Genomic DNA, 17,027 nt, shown 5'->3' on the forward strand with positions numbered 1-17,027 from the left:
CGCTGTGTAGCTCGTAAACAGTATTCAGTAAAAGTATTGCGTCGCGCTTCTAACGCGAGACTGGCGTGATTCAGTAGGCGTCAAAAATCAAATTCAAATTCTCGGAGAAAGGAAATTTCAATCGAACGTTTCTCTATTTTTGTTTTTGAGAAATTACATTTAACGATCGATATTTAATAATAAATCTGTGAATCTATGCAATAAAATAAGTTACATATCGTGAGTCTGGACTGGTTTTCATCGCGCGAACCGACAACGTTGATCTTCTTGGCGTTTTCTGAAAGAATAAATGTTAATTGATTAAAGCGAGATTATAGCGATGTAAGATTTACTCGAGCTTCTTACCGATAATAGCTTCCTGTTTTGCTGCAAAATCTTTTCGCACCCATTCTTTGAAACGTAACACTATCTGATTGATCATTCTAAGTGTGTCATCATCTATACTTGGCTCCAGAAGTAAATTCGGCAAGGTTGCGATAAAAACTTTGAATGTGTCTTTTCTGTCAAACGGAGAAGCATAATTGACCGTCATTACTCGTACAAAACTTGCTGCGGAAGAAACTAAATTATCCGCTATCGTAATTCTATTAGGGGTGTGATTTAGTTTTGAGGGGTTTTTTTGCTCAAAAACGCATGTATTTAAATATGATAATGAATGAATACCTTCATCAAAATATTTTCCTTCCTTTTCTATAACTTTTTCCCATCTCTCTGGCAAGAGATGACGATAAAATGACTCTTCTTTTGAGTTGATCCATTCGTCGACGAATTTTCGCACTTCTTCCAAATTATGAAAGTGTGTATCCTCTAAAGCGTGTTGCATCGACCGGAACAAATAATAATCGCATGGAGCAATGTCCGGAGAATACGCGGGTGCGGTAAGACTTGCCATTCGAGCTCTAATAGTGTTGGTTTCACTGATAACGCAACGCAGGTCGAGCGTTGTCACGAAGAAGAATCACTTTCCGTCGTTTACTCGCAATTGGTGGTCGTTTTTGGTCCAATGCTTCCTTCAACTTGTACAATTGGTGTCGATAACGATCAGCCGTGGCAGTCTCATGCGGATTTAGTACACTATCCCACCAAATACAGAGCATTACTTTTGAACCGTGAATATTGCGTCTCGGAGTGGATGTTGATGATCCACCCATGATTTTCTGCGTTTCGGATTATCAAAATAGATCCACTTTTCATCCCCAGTAACAATCCGAGACAAAAGACTCTTCTGTTTTTGCCTGGCGATCAACGAAATGCAAATGTTCAAATGGCACTTTCCGATAATTGATGTCGAACCCATTTCCCTTTTTTCTGAATTTTTCCCATTTCATGTAAATGTTTGGTAACTGTCGTACGATCAACATTTAATGCTCTGGCAAGAGATGGATTCCACGACGATAAAATGACTCTTCTTTTCAGTTGATCCATTCGTCGACGAATTTTCGCACTTCTTCCAAATTATCAAAGTGTGTATCCTCTAAAGCGTGTTGCATCGACCGGAACAAATAATAATCGCATGGAGCAATGTCCGGAGAATACGCGGGTGCGGTAAGACTTGCCATTCGAGCTCTAATAGTGTTTGTTTCACTGATAACGCAACGTCAGGTCGGGCGTTGTCACGAAGAAGAATCACTTTCCGTCGTTTACTCGCAATTGGTGGTCGTTTTTGGTCCAATGCTTCCTTCAACTTGTACAATTGGTGTCGATAACGATCAGCCGTGGCAGTCTCATGCGGATTTAGTACACTATCCCACCAAATACAGAGCATTACTTTTGAACCGTGAATATTGCGTCTCGGAGTGGATGTTGATGATCCACCCATGATTTTCTGCGTTTCGGATTATCAAAATAGATCCACTTTTCATCCCCAGTAACAATCCGAGACAAAAGACTCTTCTGTTTTTGCCTGGCGATCAACGAAATGCAAATGTTCAAATGGCACTTTCCGATAATTGATGTCGAACCCATTTCCCTTTTTTCTGGATTTTTCCCATTTCATGTAAATGTTTGGTAACTGTCGTACGATCAACATTTAATGCTCTGGCAAGAGATGGATTCCACGACGATAAAATGACTCTTCTTTTCAGTTGATCCATTCGTCGACGAATTTTCGCACTTCTTCCAAATTATGAAAGTGTGTATCCTCTAAAGCGTGTTGCATCGACCGGAACAAATAATAATCGCATGGAGCAATGTCCGGAGAATACGCGGGTGCGGTAAGACTTGCCATTCGAGCTCTAATAGTGTTGGTTTCACTGATAACGCAACGCGAGGTCGAGCGTTGTCACGAAGAAGAATCACTTTCCGTCGTTTACTCGCAATTGGTGGTCGTTTTTGGTCCAATGCTTGCTTCAACTTGTACAATTGGTGTCGATAACGATCAGCCGTGGCAGTCTCGTGCGGATTTAGTACACTATCCCACCAAATACAGAGCATTACTTTTGAACCGTGAATATTGCGTCTCGGAGTGGATGTTGATGATCCACCCATGATTTTCTGCGTTTCGGATTATCAAAATAGATCCACTTTTCATCCCCAGTAACAATCCGAGACAAAAGACTCTTCTGTTTTTGCCTGGCGATCAACGAAATGCAAATGTTCAAATGGCACTTTCCGATAATTCATGTCGAACCCATTTCCCTTCTTTCTGAATTTTTCCCATTTCATGTAAATGTTTGGTAACTGTCGTACGATCAACATTTAATGTTCTGGCAAGAGATGGATTCCACGACGATAAAATGACTCTTCTTTTCAGTTGATCCATTCGTCGACGAATTTTCGCACTTCTTCCAAATTATGAAAGTGTGTATCCTCTAAAGCGTGTTGCATCCACCGGAACAAATAATAATCGCATGGAGCAATGTCCGGAGAATACGCGGGTGCGGTAAGACTTGCCATTCGAGCTCTAATAGTGTTGGTTTCACTGATAACGCAACGCGAGGTCGAGCGTTGTCACGAAGAAGAATCACTTTCCGTCGTTTACTCGCAATTGGTGGTCGTTTTTCGTCCAATGCTTGCTTCAACTTGTACAATTGGTGTCGATAACGATCAGCCGTGGCAGTCTCGTGCGGATTTAGTACACTATCCCACCAAATACAGAGCATTACTTTTGAACCGTGAATATTGCGTCTCGGAGTGGATGTTGATGATCCACCGCGTCGCGTTCGCGATTTCAGCGCGTGTCGCGGCCACGCGGATCGCGCGCTCCGTATTCATCGTGCGGGAACAACCAGCCGCCGCAGTCGTTTCACGCCGATCTGTCGGCGAGCTCGACTGGTCAAAGCGACGCGAGAAAGAGCCACCGCGGAATTGCTGCCGGAAGCTGCCTCGCGAAGCGCAGCGCGCCGCTTTCAATCAATCGTTCGAAAGCGCGAACGCTCTATTGCAAACCGCTCGAGTAACAATCACGTGATCGACGAAGTCCGGAACGCTTACGGGCATCCACGTGTTTTGTTTCCGCGTGCAGTCTCCTCCTCGAGCAGCGCTCGGACGCGAACCGCCGGAGCGCGCCGGATTCACGAATTGCAACTCGAACGTCGGTTTGCACGCCTGGATTATGTTTCTCTGTTTTTATATAGGACTGCGAAGACATTGATAAGAGAACCGAGTCGCTCCGTGGAGATGATTAGAAACGTCCGCTGTGGGCATATCCTGGCGGCGTCGAGCAGCGCCGGGGACAGCTCAGCTGATCAAAAAACAAAGGCCAAGGCAAGAACAAAGAAAAGTTGGGTTGCTTTCTTACTCTGGTAGTTTAATGAGATTTCCTCCGTTGTTTTTGAAGGGTTAATGTCCACCGAGTGTTTATGAAAAATTGGGACATTAAAGATGAAACGGGAACGTGTGCCGTCGAAAGAAACGATTACGAGGACGCTCGATGGTCTCGTCAGGCCCTGAAGATACCCTTGATGGCAGGTGGCTTCGTGAAGGAATATTGGAACGGCAGGTCTTCAGGTAAATTAATTCTCTTACAACGAACGTAAAGCACAATCATTTAATCTTACTACATTTTCTCTCTTAATTTTTTCACGTGATCTCATAGAAAAAGTACGCAGACTGGGTAAGGCACCCGAATCCAGATATTTTGTGCACAGGACATCAAGGTTTTAAAACAACTTTTTCAACTTGCGGCAAGAGATTTCAAGCGGACGCAATCGCGACGGGTCATGTACGCCAGAACGAGCTTTTGGGTCCTACCTGGAAAACATTATCAAAGAAGAACCAGCAAGATTTCAACAAAACTTGTTGGCGAACAAACTAAATTCCGCCTTGAATCTATAGGGGTGTATTTAGTTTTGAGGGTTTTTTTTTGCTCAAGATATCTACAAGATTTAGGAAGAATAATCGAAAGTATTTCTATTGAAAAAAAGAGTATTAATAGTTATGATGCAATATATCGCAATATGTTATATTTGTGTCATAGCAGAATTATTTTCGACAATTTGTTGCTTTTGGATTAATCACCAACACACTTTCACACATTCAATAATAATAATGGTATATTAATAACGGCCTTTTCTGTAATTCGTTTGTTAATACTTACGCACCACTTAATACTTATACTTGAAAATACTGTAGAAAGATGAACTTTACTGGCACGCAGTAATATCTAAGATATTTTATACCCCTATATCGATAACTAATTTTTAAATTTAGATCTATTTTAGATTGTTCACTCTTTACGGTCAATGGGAAATTCCTTCATCGAATCCAAAAGATGCACAGTTTTGCAAAATATTTTGCATATACTGGAGAGCGTACATGCCACGTATTTACTTGGAAGCTCCATCATAATCGGGCAATAACCAAAAAGATCACCGAGACTCGGTGGCTCGCGCGTACTTTCGAGTAAACAAACCTCCACGAGGAGAAGCCCCCGAGCCTGCGAACTGAAGGAAAGTAACGCACGAAAACTACGTCAGGTTAGGCGCGATTGAAGAACCCGCCTGCGACGATCCCGTCGGCCGCCGTCACCGCGACGCTGGAGCGGAACGCTTCCACCGTCGGCGAGGACGTTTTGCGACTTATCGACGCGCGAGCCCCACGGGACGCCACGAACCCAAGCCCGATATAACCTCCGGCGCCCGCGTTTGCGCGAAGTATCGCGGAAAACCAAAACTCCACCGGGAGCGCGAGCGCGCGGTCCGCGAGTTGCAACGGGTGCAGATGTGCCCGCCGCGTGCGCGTCTCTCTCTCTCTCTCTCGGTTTTCCTCGTACCTACCAATTTCCACCTGAGAAGACGCTCGGCGTAGCTCCGTGGCGCGGAGCGCGCCGCGACGAGGGTGCGCGAGGAGCGCGCGGACCAATGGTGGCGTCGGCGCGCGTCCCGCGACCGCTCCGCCGAGGCTCGTCGCACTGGCGTCGCCGGACTTTCGATCGCGTCGGCGGCGGCGGCGGCCGGGTTGGATTCCTGCTGCGTATGCACGCGCGAACTCGCGCCGGCACGGCGACTCGCGCTCTAACGTCCCGTCCCCCCCCTCCGCCGTCTCCCTCCCCCCCCTTGGGCAGCGACCCTGCGCCACAGTCGGTCGCGCCGCCGAGGGACGAGGCCGCTGCGTCTCCGAGCACGCTAGCCGGCCCTGGTGCTGCGTTACGCAATGTTCTCCGCAAACGCATAACGCGTTCCCAGCGGCCCGCCGACGACGACGAGTATCGCGCGTCCACTTCCTCGCTTCGCCCTCGCGCGTCACCAGCTCGGTCCCCCGCGGCCGAGAGAAGGCGCACTAACCGAGCCTCGCACACAAAAGCTCTCCGTCCTCTTCCTCTTTATCTTCCCCTCCCCCACTCGCCGCCGTCGTCGTCGTCGCCGCCGCCTCTCTCTCTTCCGCCCGCGCGTTCGCGCTCTCTCCGTCCTCCTCCTCGTCGCACGCAGTTTCCGTGCGTCCGGGGCGTCCTCTCTCCTCGCTCTCGGTTTTTTCACGACCAAGAGATCGGCGGGGCTCGGCGGGCCGGTCGCCCGCAGGAATCCACCGCGTTCTCACTTCCGCGCGCGCGGGAGAGACGACCGTTCAGCAGCCGCGGAACCTCGTCGTGTGGGTAAAACAAACGCGGGACAACCCGCATCTTTTCCGCGTCGAGCGGTGTCGCCGCAGCACTCTTTCCTCCCCGCGAGAAGACGCGTACGTGAAACCGCAGCAGCGAGTGCCCGCGCTCCCCCGGCGGTACAAGGCAAACTATTGGATTTTGTGATGGCAAACAAGGAACCGACGGCCGCTCGGCGGGACGGGGCGCGTGGTGGGGGGCGGGCTGCGCAGGAGCGTATTGGCGCGGCGTCTCTGTTGCCAACCACTCGGGTGCCGCTGCCGGCTGGCGCCTCCCACGACGCCGCTCCGCCGAGCGGCGAAGCTCGGGGTAAACGACGCGCGAGGGCGGCGCGCGCGACCGTGCAGGACCCGCCGGCACGTGACGCGCTCCTCCCCGGAGTCGCGGCGCGACAGGATTTCAGCATCGCGGGGTAGGAATTTCGCCCCATCGATTCCCGTCGGCGGCGCCGCGCGATCTGAATGCTCCGCGCGCGCGCGCGCGAACGAGACCCGACGCCTCCGTCTTCGCGCGACCCGGGCCGAAGTCGAGTAACTCGAATGCTCCGAGCGAGGGAAATTACCCGCGCGGCCGGCTCGCTTTCTCGCTCCACTCTCGGCTCCGAGATCGCGGATTTTCCGCGACGCGGCACGGCCCTGAGCCCTCCGAGGCGCCGAGGTGCGCGCGCAGCTGGCCGAGCACCCGAGCGTTCCCCACGTCCCGCGGCCAACAGCTGTTCCAAGGGACGAGCGAACCCCCCATCGCAATCTGGGTCATGGGAATGCGCAAAACGGCCCGGCGTCGCGTCGCGATTTTCAGCGCGTGTCGCGGCCACGCGGATCGCGCGCTCCGTAATTCATCGTGCGGAACACCAGCCGCCGCAGTCGTTTCACGCCGATCTGTCGGCGAGCTCGACTGGTCAGCGACCGGAGAGAGCCACGCGCGGATTGGCTGCCGAGCTGCCTCGGCGAAGCGCACGCGCCGCTTCATCATCGTCGAAGCGCGAACGCTCTATTGCACCGCTCGAGTAACATCACGTGATCGACGAAAGATCGGAACCTTACGGCATCCACGTGTTTGTCCGGTTGCAGTCTCCTCCTCGAGCCGCGCGTCGGACGCGGAACCGCGAGCGCGCGGATTCACGAATTGCACTCGACGTCGGTTTGCACGCCTGGATTATGTTCTCTGTTTTATAGGACTGCGAAGACATTGATAAGAGACGAGTCGCTCCGTGGAGATGATTAGAAACGTCGCTGTGGGCATATCTGGCGGCGTCGACAGCGCCGTGGCAGCTCAGCTGATCAAAAACAAAGGCAAGGCAAGAACAAAGAAAGTTGGGTTTGCTTTCTTACTCTGTAGTTTAATGAGAATTTCCTCCGTTGTGTTTTGAAGGGTTTAATGTCACCGGAGTGTTTATGAAAAATTGGGACATTAAAGATGAAACGGGAACGTGTGCCGTCGAAAGAGATTACGAGGACGCTCGATGGGTCTGCGACAGGCTGAAGATACCCTTGATGCAGGTGGACTTCGTGAAGGAATATTGGAACGAGGTCTTCAGGTAATTAATTCTCTTACAACGAACGTAAAGCACAATCATTTAATCTTACTACAATTTTTCTCGTTTAAATTTTTTCAGTGATCTCATAGAAAAGTACGAGACTGGGTACACCCCGAATCCAGATATTTTGTGCAACAGGAACATCAAGTTTAACAACTTTTTCAACTTGGCGCGCAAGAGATTTCAAGCGGACGCAATCGCGACGGGTCATTACGCCAGAACGAGCTTTGGGTCCTACCTGGAAAATTATCAAGAAGACACCAGCAAGTATTTCACAAAATTGTTGCAACACTTAAAACCCCTTGATGCTATTAGGGGTGTGATTTAGTTTTGAGGGTTTTTTTTGCTCAAGATATTTTCCTTCGTTTTCTATAACTTTTTCCCATCTTTCTGGCAAGAGATGACGATAAAATGACTCTTCTTTTCAGTTGATCCATTCGTCGACGAATTTTCGCACTTCTTCCAAATTATCAAAGTGTGTATCCTCTAACGCGTGTTGCATCGACTGGAACAAATAATAATCGCATGGAGCAATGTCCGGAGAATACGCGGGTGCGGTAAGACTTGCCATTCGAGCTCTAATAGTGTTTCTTTCACTGATAACGCAACGTCAGGTCGAGCGTTGTCACGAAGAAGAATCACTTTCCGTCGTTTGCTCGCAATTGGTGGTCGTTTTTGGTCCAATGCTTGCTTCAACTTGTACAATTGGTGTCGATAACCATCAGCCGTGGCAGTCTCGTGCGGATTTAGTACACTATCCCACCAAATACAGAGCATTACTTTTGAACCGTGAATATTTCGTCTCGGAGTGGATGTTGATGATCCACCCATGATTTTCTGCGTTTCGGATTATCAAAATAGATCCACTTTTCGTCCCCAGTAACAATCCGAGACAAAAGACTTCTTTTTTTGCCTGGCGATCAACGAAATGCAAATGTTCAAATGGCACTTTCCGATAATTGATGTCGAACCCATTTCCCTTCTTTCTGAATTTTCCCATTTCATGTAAATGTTTGGCAACTGTTGTACGATCAACATTTAATGCTCTGGCAAGAGATGGATTCCACCACGATAAAATGACTCTTCTTTTCAGTTGATCCATTCGTCGACGAATTTTCGCACTTCTTCCAAATTATCAAAGTGTGTATCCTCTAACGCGTGTTGCATCGACTGGAACAAATAATAATCGCATGGAGCAATGTCCGGAGAATACGCGGGTGCGGTAAGACTTGCCATTCGAGCTCTAATAGTGTTTCTTTCACTGATAACGCAACGTCAGGTCGAGCGTTGTCACGAAGAAGAATCACTTTCCGTCGTTTGCTCGCAATTGGTGGTCGTTTTTGGTCCAATGCTTGCTTCAACTTGTACAATTGGTGTCGATAACCATCAGCCGTGGCAGTCTCGTGCGGATTTAGTACACTATCCCACCAAATACAGAGCATTACTTTTGAACCGTGAATATTTCGTCTCGGAGTGGATGTTGATGATCCACCCATGATTTTCTGCGTTTCGGATTATCAAAATAGATCCACTTTTCGTCCCCAGTAACAATCCGAGACAAAAGACTCTTCTGTTTTTGCCTGGCGATCAACGAAATGCAAATGTTCAAATGGCACTTTCCGATAATTGATGTCGAACCCATTTCCCTTCTTTCTGAATTTTTCCCATTTCATGTAAATGTTTGGCAACTGTTGTACAATCAACATTTAATGCTCTGGCAAGAGACAGATTCCACCACGATAAAATGACTCTTCTTTTCAGTTGATCCATTCGTCGACGAATTTTCGCACTTCTTCCAAATTATCAAAGTGTGTATCCTCTAACGCGTGTTGCATCGACTGGAACAAATAATAATCGCATGGAGCAATGTCCGGAGAATACGCGGGTGCGGTAAGACTTGCCATTCGAGCTCTAATAGTGTTTCTTTCACTGATAACGCAACGTCAGGTCGAGCGTTGTCACGAAGAAGAATCACTTTCCGTCGTTTGCTCGCAATTGGTGGTCGTTTTTCGTCCAATGCTTGCTTCAACTTGTACAATTGGTGTCGATAACGATCAGCCGTGGCAGTCTCATGCGGATTTAGTACACTATCCCACCAAATACAGAGCATTACTTTTGAACCGTGAATATTGCCTCTCGGAGTGGATGTTGATGATCCACCCATGATTTTCTGCGTTTCGGATTATCAAAATAGATCCACTTTTCATCCCCAGTAACAATCCGAGACAAAAGACTCTTCTGTTTTTGCCTGGCGATCAACGAAATGCAAATGTTCAAATGGCACTTTCCGATAATTGATGTCGAACCCATTTCCCTTTTTCTGAATTTTTCCCATTTCATGTAAATGTTTGGTAACTGTCGTACGATCAACATTTAATGCTCTGGCAAGAGATGGATTCCACGACGATAAAATGACTCTTCTTTTCAGTTGATCCATTCGTCGACGAATTTTCGCACTTCTTCCAAATTATCAAAGTGTGTATCCTCTAAAGCGTGTTGCATCGACCGGAACAAATAATAATCGCATGGAGCAATGTCCGGAGAATACGCGGGTGCGGTAAGACTTGCCATTCGAGCTCTAATAGTGTTGGTTTCACTGATAACGCAACGTCAGGTCGAGCGTTGTCACGAAGAAGAATCACTTTCCGTCGTTTACTCGCAATTGGTGGTCGTTTTTGGTCCAATGCTTGCTTCAACTTGTACAATTGGTGTCGATAACGATCAGCCGTGGCAGTCTCGTGCGGATTTAGTACACTATCCCACCAAATACAGAGCATTACTTTTGAACCGTGAATATTGCGTCTCGGAGTGGATGTTGATGATCCACCCATGATTTTCTGCGTTTCGGATTATCAAAATAGATCCACTTTTCATCCCCAGTAACAATCCGAGACAAAAAACTCTTTTTTTTGCCTGGCGATCAACGAAATGCAAATGTTCAAATGGCACTTTCCGATAATTGATGTCGAACCCATTTCCCTTCTTTCTGAATTTTTCCCATTTCATGTAAATGTTTGGTAACTGTCGTACGATCAACATTTAATGCTCTGGCAAGAGATGGATTCCACGACGATAAAATGACTCTTCTTTTCAGTTGATCCATTCGTCGACGAATTTTCGCACTTCTTCCAAATTATGAAAGTGTGTATCCTCTAAAGCGTGTTGCATCGACCGGAACAAATAATAATCGCATGGAGCAATGTCCGGAGAATACGCGGGGTGCGGTAAGACTTGCCATTCGAGCTCTAATAGTGTTGGTTTCACTGATAACGCAACGTCAGGTCGAGCGTTGTCACGAAGAAGAATCACTTTCCGTCGTTTACTCGCAATTGGTGGTCGTTTTTGGTCCAATGCTTGCTTCAACTTGTACAATTGGTGTCGATAACGATCAGCCGTGGCAGTCTCATGCGGATTTAGTACACTATCCCACCAAATACAGAGCATTACTTTTGAACCGTGAATATTGCGTCTCGGAGTGGATGTTGATGATCCACCCATGATTTTCTGCGTTTCGGATTATCAAAATAGATCCACTTTTCATCCCCAGTAACAATCCGAGACAAAAGACTCTTCTGTTTTTGCCTGGCGATCAACGAAATGCAAATGTTCAAATGGCACTTTCCGATAATTGATGTCGAACCCATTTCCCTTCTTTCTGAATTTTTCCCATTTCATGTAAATGTTTGGTAACTGTCGTACGATCAACATTTAATGCTCTGGCAAGAGATGGATTCCACCACGATAAAATGACTCTTCTTTTCAGTTGATCCATTCGTCGACGAATTTTCGCACTTCTTCCAAATTATCAAAGTGTGTATCCTCTAAAGCGTGTTGCATCGACCGGAACAAATAATAATCGCATGGAGCAATGTCCGGAGAATACGCGGGGTGCGGTAAGACTTGCCATTCGAGCTCTAATAGTGTTTGTTTCACTGATAACGCAACGTCAGGTCGAGCGTTGTCACGAAGAAGAATCACTTTCCGTCGTTTACTCGCAATTGGTGGTCGTTTTTGGTCCAATGCTTGCTTCAACTTGTACAATTGGTGTCGATAACGATCAGCCGTGGCAGTCTCGTGCGGATTTAGTACACTATCCCACCAAATACAGAGCATTACTTTTGAACCGTGAATATTGCGTCTCGGAGTGGATGTTGATGATCCACCCATGATTTTCTGCGTTTCGGATTATCAAAATAGATCCACTTTTCATCCCCAGTAACAATCCGAGACAAAAGACTCTTCTTTTTTTGCCTGGCGATCAACGAAATGCAAATGTTCAAATGGCACTTTCCGATAATTGATGTCGAACCCATTTCCCTTCTTTCTGAATTTTTCCCATTTCATGTAAATGTTTGGTAACTGTCGTACGATCAACATTTAATGCTCTGGCAAGAGATGGATTCCACCACGATAAAATGACTCTTCTTTTCAGTTGATCCATTCGTCGACGAATTTTCGCACTTCTTCCAAATTATGAAAGTGTGTATCCTCTAAAGCGTGTTGCATCGACCGGAACAAATAATAATCGCATGGAGCAATGTCCGGAGAATACGCGGGTGCGGTAAGACTTGCCATTCGAGCTCTAATAGTGTTGGTTTCACTGATAACGCAACGTCAGGTCGAGCGTTGTCACGAAGAAGAATCACTTTCCGTCGTTTACTCGCAATTGGTGGTCGTTTTTGGTCCAATGCTTGCTTCAACTTGTACAATTGGTGTCGATAACGATCAGCCGTGGCAGTCTCATGCGGATTTAGTACACTATCCCACCAAATACAGAGCATTACTTTTGAACCGTGAATATTGCGTCTCGGAGTGGATGTTGATGATCCACCCATGATTTTCTGCGTTTCGGATTATCAAAATAGATCCACTTTTCATCCCCAGTAACAATCCGAGACAAAAGACTCTTCTGTTTTTGCCTGGCGATCAACGAAATGCAAATGTTCAAATGGCACTTTCCGATAATTCATGTCGAACCCATTTCCCTTCTTTCTGAATTTTTCCCATTTCATGTAAATGTTTGGTAACTGTCGTACGATCAACATTTAATGCTCTGGCAAGAGATGGATTCCACGACGATAAAATGACTCTTCTTTTCAGTTGATCCATTCGTCGACGAATTTTCGCACTTCTTCCAAATTATCAAAGTGTGTATCCTCTAAAGCGTGTTGCATCGACCGGAACAAATAATAATCGCATGGAGCAATGTCCGGAGAATACGCGGGTGCGGTAAGACTTGCCATTCGAGCTCTAATAGTGTTGGTTTCACTGATAACGCAACGTCAGGTCGAGCGTTGTCACGAAGAAGAATCACTTTCCGTCGTTTACTCGCAATTGGTGGTCGTTTTTGGTCCAATGCTTGCTTCAACTTGTACAATTGGTGTCGATAACGATCAGCCGTGGCAGTCTCGTGCGGATTTAGTACACTATCCCACCAAATACAGAGCATTACTTTTGAACCGTGAATATTGCGTCTCGGAGTGGATGTTGATGATCCACCCATGATTTTCTGCGTTTCGGATTATCAAAATAGATCCACTTTTCATCCCCAGTAACAATCCGAGACAAAAAACTCTTTTTTTTGCCTGGCGATCAACGAAATGCAAATGTTCAAATGGCACTTTCCGATAATTGATGTCGAACCCATTTCCCTTCCTTCTGAATTTTTCCCATTTCATGCAAATGTTTGGCAACTGTTGTACGATCAACATTTAATGCTCTGGCAAGTTCTGAAGTGGATCGTGTTGGATTGTCGTCCAATAATGCTTGCAAATCTGCATTTTTAAGCTTTCTTGGTTGTCCCGAGCGTTCTTTGTCCTTCACACGTCTTAATTGATGGGGCAGAATCACCATAAGTTTCGACAAGAATTCTATAACCGTCAGCCGCAGTTTTCTTTTGATTAAAAAACAAAAGCAACGCATGTCGAAAATGCTGTTTCGGAAGTTGCATTTTTACGATGATATAAACACGACTGTTATTGCTATAATGCTACTAAATGTGATGGATAATGTCAACACTGTAAGAAACAACAGTTATGGGAAACAGCTATTGGAACAAACTGACACTACAGCCATCTGTTGCGAAACCCTCAAAACTAAATCACACTCCTAATATTTAAAACAATTACCTATGTAACTCGTTCAAGTTATACTCCAACATGATATCGCCGAGAATCAAAGACAGGCGCGACTGCGCTTCTTTTTTAGATAGGCGGGAAGAAGCCTTTAGAATCAGCCTCAGAGTATTACTCAAATCAACGCCGTTCGCGTTTAAAACTGGACCCGCCTTCAGAAATAAAGCCCTCAGGAGCTCGGTCAACTGCGGCAACGCGGACGAGTCGTGCCAATTCACGATGACGTCTGCAAAAGATATGTTACTACTGTTATACAGAAAAAGCAATGACGGCCACGTACGGAATTAATTAGTTTACCATCTAAATACCGCAGGATGGATTCGCAGTGGTCTCTGGCAGTCTTGGAGAACTGTTTGTTGCGCTTCACTACAGACACAAACCACACATGAATGCGACAAAGAGCCAGGTTCTGCTGCAAACATTTCTCCGTGAGTTGCGCCTGGGAAAAGTCTTCTTGGCGTCTCCTGGGATTATTAAGCTGCCTCATTTTACCGTACGGGAATCTCGACAGGAAATTCTTCATGTACGCGTTGCAGAACGCGTCCCTGAACCAGTGCCTCGTACGCTCGGCGTCGTGATCGTGTTCCAGCATATCGACGTACTCGGTAATCGACAGTACGATTTCAACGATGCTTGTTAACAGCGTGGCCGCCTCGCTAGAGATCGTCGTCTCCGTATTGCTCTCCGTCCTCCCGTCCGGGCACACTTCGAGCCAGATATCAGAGATCAGCGGCATCAGTAGGTCCACGTGTTTGGCGAATTCTCCCATGGGCAGAATTCCTTCCGCGCAACTCGCCATGGAGCTTGGATCCTTGTCGAAGTCGACCTCGCCCACTTGGGTCGACCTACTGCCATAAACGGGAACGTATCTCGCGTACCCCTTCACCGCTCCCGTCTTCTGGAGCGCGTTCGAGCCCGTGCTTCTACGATGCTTCTCGTGGTACACGAGGGAGGTGAAAATATTAGCCAGACGCTCCAGGACCTTGATCCTCCACTTTGCGCTGGTATTTTTCGAGTTTAGGGTCGTCGTCAGTTGCCTGCCGGGTTTGATGTCACTGTGCAATCTGCATATCATGCCCAGAAAATTGGGCAATATCTTATGACTGTTCTTCGCCAGCGCACTTCCACAATTCTGCGCGAGCACATCCAGAAGAAGCAGGGAATCCTCCTTTACGTTCGGATTGATGTGCGTCATGGCGCAGCTCAAGTAAGAGATCAAGATATCACAGTAGGGGGTCAGCCGCTCCTTCGAAATGGGACGAAGAATTAAACTCAAGGCGTTCAGGGAATCCCTCCGCACGTCCTTCTCTTTGTCGAGGGACAACGCTGCGACTCCGCGCAACAAAGGATTCAAGTGCGCATGCAGGTCCCTTGGGGGGTATCGTAACAGGATCTCTTTCAACTGTTTCAATGCTTCTTCCCTTACTGTAGAATTGTGATGCTGCAAACGCGCCAACAAATCCTGAAATCAGATGACGAGTCAATGTCATTGCACATCAAGCTTTGTGTAGCAGATAGTATGCTCAGTTCTTAGGAGTTACACAAATATCTCATCCAACATACCTTAATATTAAGTTTACGAATGCTGAGAACTTCTGTCTCATCTCGTTGCTGCAGCTGTTCGCGTATCAAAATCTTCTTTACCTTGAACGACGTGTCCGTGACGTTTAAGCCCTTGGGTAGCTTATTGGCGGATTTCTTGGCTTTTAACTTTACTTTCGCCTTCTCCGCTTTCAGGTGCTTCATATGCCTGTGACCCTTACCCATGATCTCAAGAAGCGCAACACGCTTATCTCACTCTACAAAATTGTTTTACGTGCACACACACTGCAATATTATTTTTATTCATATATGGTTTTACTCAAATTAAAGTTATTATTAATTTACAATGCTCAACACATGTGTGTATGTGCAAAGCTGGATTGCCACATGTCACTTGACACTCCAATATATTTTTATTTTACACTATATATATTTTTTATCAAGATTATATATTGGGTTGGCCAAAAAGTAATTGCGTTTTTTTCCAATAGATAGACATACATATCTTGAAATGTAACTAACTTCATTCTAAACCGCAAATTCATTATGTAGGTTAACAACTCACAGTTCAAGCTTGTTTTAGAAAAAGAAAGTACACGATTTCGTTAACAATTGTTTGTTTGCCGTCGATTTCAAAATGGAAAATCAAAAAGAACATTTTCCTCATATTTCGTTTTATTACTTCCGAAAAGGGAAAAACGCTGTGCAAGCTCATACAAAGTTACGTGATGTATATGGCGAAGATGCTTTAAAACTGCGGCAGTGTCAAAATTGGTTTACTAAATTTCGATCTGCAGATTTTAATGTGAAAGATGCACCACGCTCAGGAAGGCCAATCGAAATTGATGATGACAAAATAAAGGCACCGATCGATTCCAATCGGCGTTTAACGACCCGAGAGATTGCTGAGAATCTCAACATATCGAAATCGAGTGTTGAAAACCATTTAAAACGACTCGGATACATTAGTAAGCTCGATATTTGGGTACCACATGAGCTCAAAGAAATTCATCTCACTGAGCGTATTGTCATCTGCGATTCTCTTTCGAAACGTGAGGAAAATGATGCATTTTTGAAACGTATGATAACAGGCGACGAAAAATGGATCGTCTACAACAACGTCAACCGAAAAAGATCGTGATGAACCTGCTGAAAGCACTTGAAAAGCAGATATTCACCAAAGAAAGATTATGCTGTCGGTCTGGCGGGACTTTAAAGGTATTGTGTATTTTGAGCTGCTTGCAAGGAATCAAACCATTAATTCAGACGTATACTGTCGTCAACTGGATAAATTAAACGATGCCATCAAACAGAAACGTCGAGAATTGGCGAATCGCAAAGGTGTTGCGTTTCGCCATGATAACGCTAGACCACGTACAAGTTTGGTCACTCGTGAAAAATTGTTGCAGCTTGGATGGGATGTGTTACCACATCCACCATATTCGCCAGACCTGGCACCATCAGATTACCATTCGTTTCGTTCTTTGCAATACGCCTTGAGTGGTAAAACCTTGACTGCCGATGAGGATATCAAATCGTTGTTGGAATTGTTTAATAAGTTTTTGTTTCCATGAAAAATTCGCCTTTTATTTATATAAAAAAAAACGCAATTACTTTTTGGCCAACCCAATATTTATGAAATATACAATAAACACACTTCACAAGGGGTGAAACTGCAAAATACACCAAAGCCGCACTGTGCTTGCTGCAACCATGTGCAACTAACCTAAAAATATTTAAACGACTGCCACAGTCACGGCCCGCGCATGCGCAAAAA

The 17,027-nt window shown here is 46.1% G+C and overlaps 2 protein-coding genes across 7 annotated transcripts; one reads left to right on the forward strand and one right to left on the reverse strand.

The window, feature by feature from the left end:
• Window positions 1-98: 98 nt before the first annotated feature.
• Window positions 99-16,999, reverse strand: LOC105286983 (testis-expressed protein 10). 5 transcript variants are annotated; one of them, XM_026974554.1, is made up of 6 exons: window positions 16,720-16,746; window positions 15,272-15,507; window positions 14,006-15,170; window positions 13,703-13,934; window positions 346-500; window positions 99-277 (listed from the first exon to the last, which is right to left on the reverse strand). In XM_026974554.1, the coding sequence occupies exons 2-6, from the start codon at window positions 15,473-15,475 to the stop codon at window positions 174-176; spliced, it is 1,860 nt and encodes a 619-aa protein (XP_026830355.1). In that variant the 5' UTR covers window positions 15,476-15,507; window positions 16,720-16,746; the 3' UTR covers window positions 99-173. The 5 variants fall into 5 exon arrangements, with proteins under 5 accessions (XP_026830355.1, XP_026830352.1, XP_026830354.1 ...); XM_026974551.1 differs by having other exon boundaries at window positions 15,272-15,535; window positions 16,720-16,734; XM_026974553.1 differs by lacking the exon at window positions 16,720-16,746 and adding an exon at window positions 16,629-16,669.
• Window positions 5,836-7,921, forward strand: LOC113563210 (mitochondrial tRNA-specific 2-thiouridylase 1-like). 2 transcript variants are annotated; one of them, XM_026974557.1, is made up of 4 exons: window positions 5,836-6,027; window positions 7,213-7,329; window positions 7,409-7,574; window positions 7,653-7,921. In XM_026974557.1, exons 2-4 carry the CDS (start codon window positions 7,254-7,256, stop codon window positions 7,900-7,902), a joined length of 492 nt encoding a protein of 163 aa, XP_026830358.1. In that variant the 5' UTR covers window positions 5,836-6,027; window positions 7,213-7,253; the 3' UTR covers window positions 7,903-7,921. The 2 variants fall into 2 exon arrangements, with proteins under 2 accessions (XP_026830358.1, XP_026830357.1); XM_026974556.1 differs by lacking the exon at window positions 5,836-6,027 and having other exon boundaries at window positions 6,829-7,329.
• Window positions 17,000-17,027: the final 28 nt, after the last annotated feature.

The sequence above is a fragment of the Ooceraea biroi genome, chromosome 13 (assembly GCF_003672135.1).
Source record: "Ooceraea biroi isolate clonal line C1 chromosome 13, Obir_v5.4, whole genome shotgun sequence".
Lineage (NCBI taxonomy): Eukaryota > Metazoa > Arthropoda > Insecta > Hymenoptera > Formicidae > Ooceraea > Ooceraea biroi.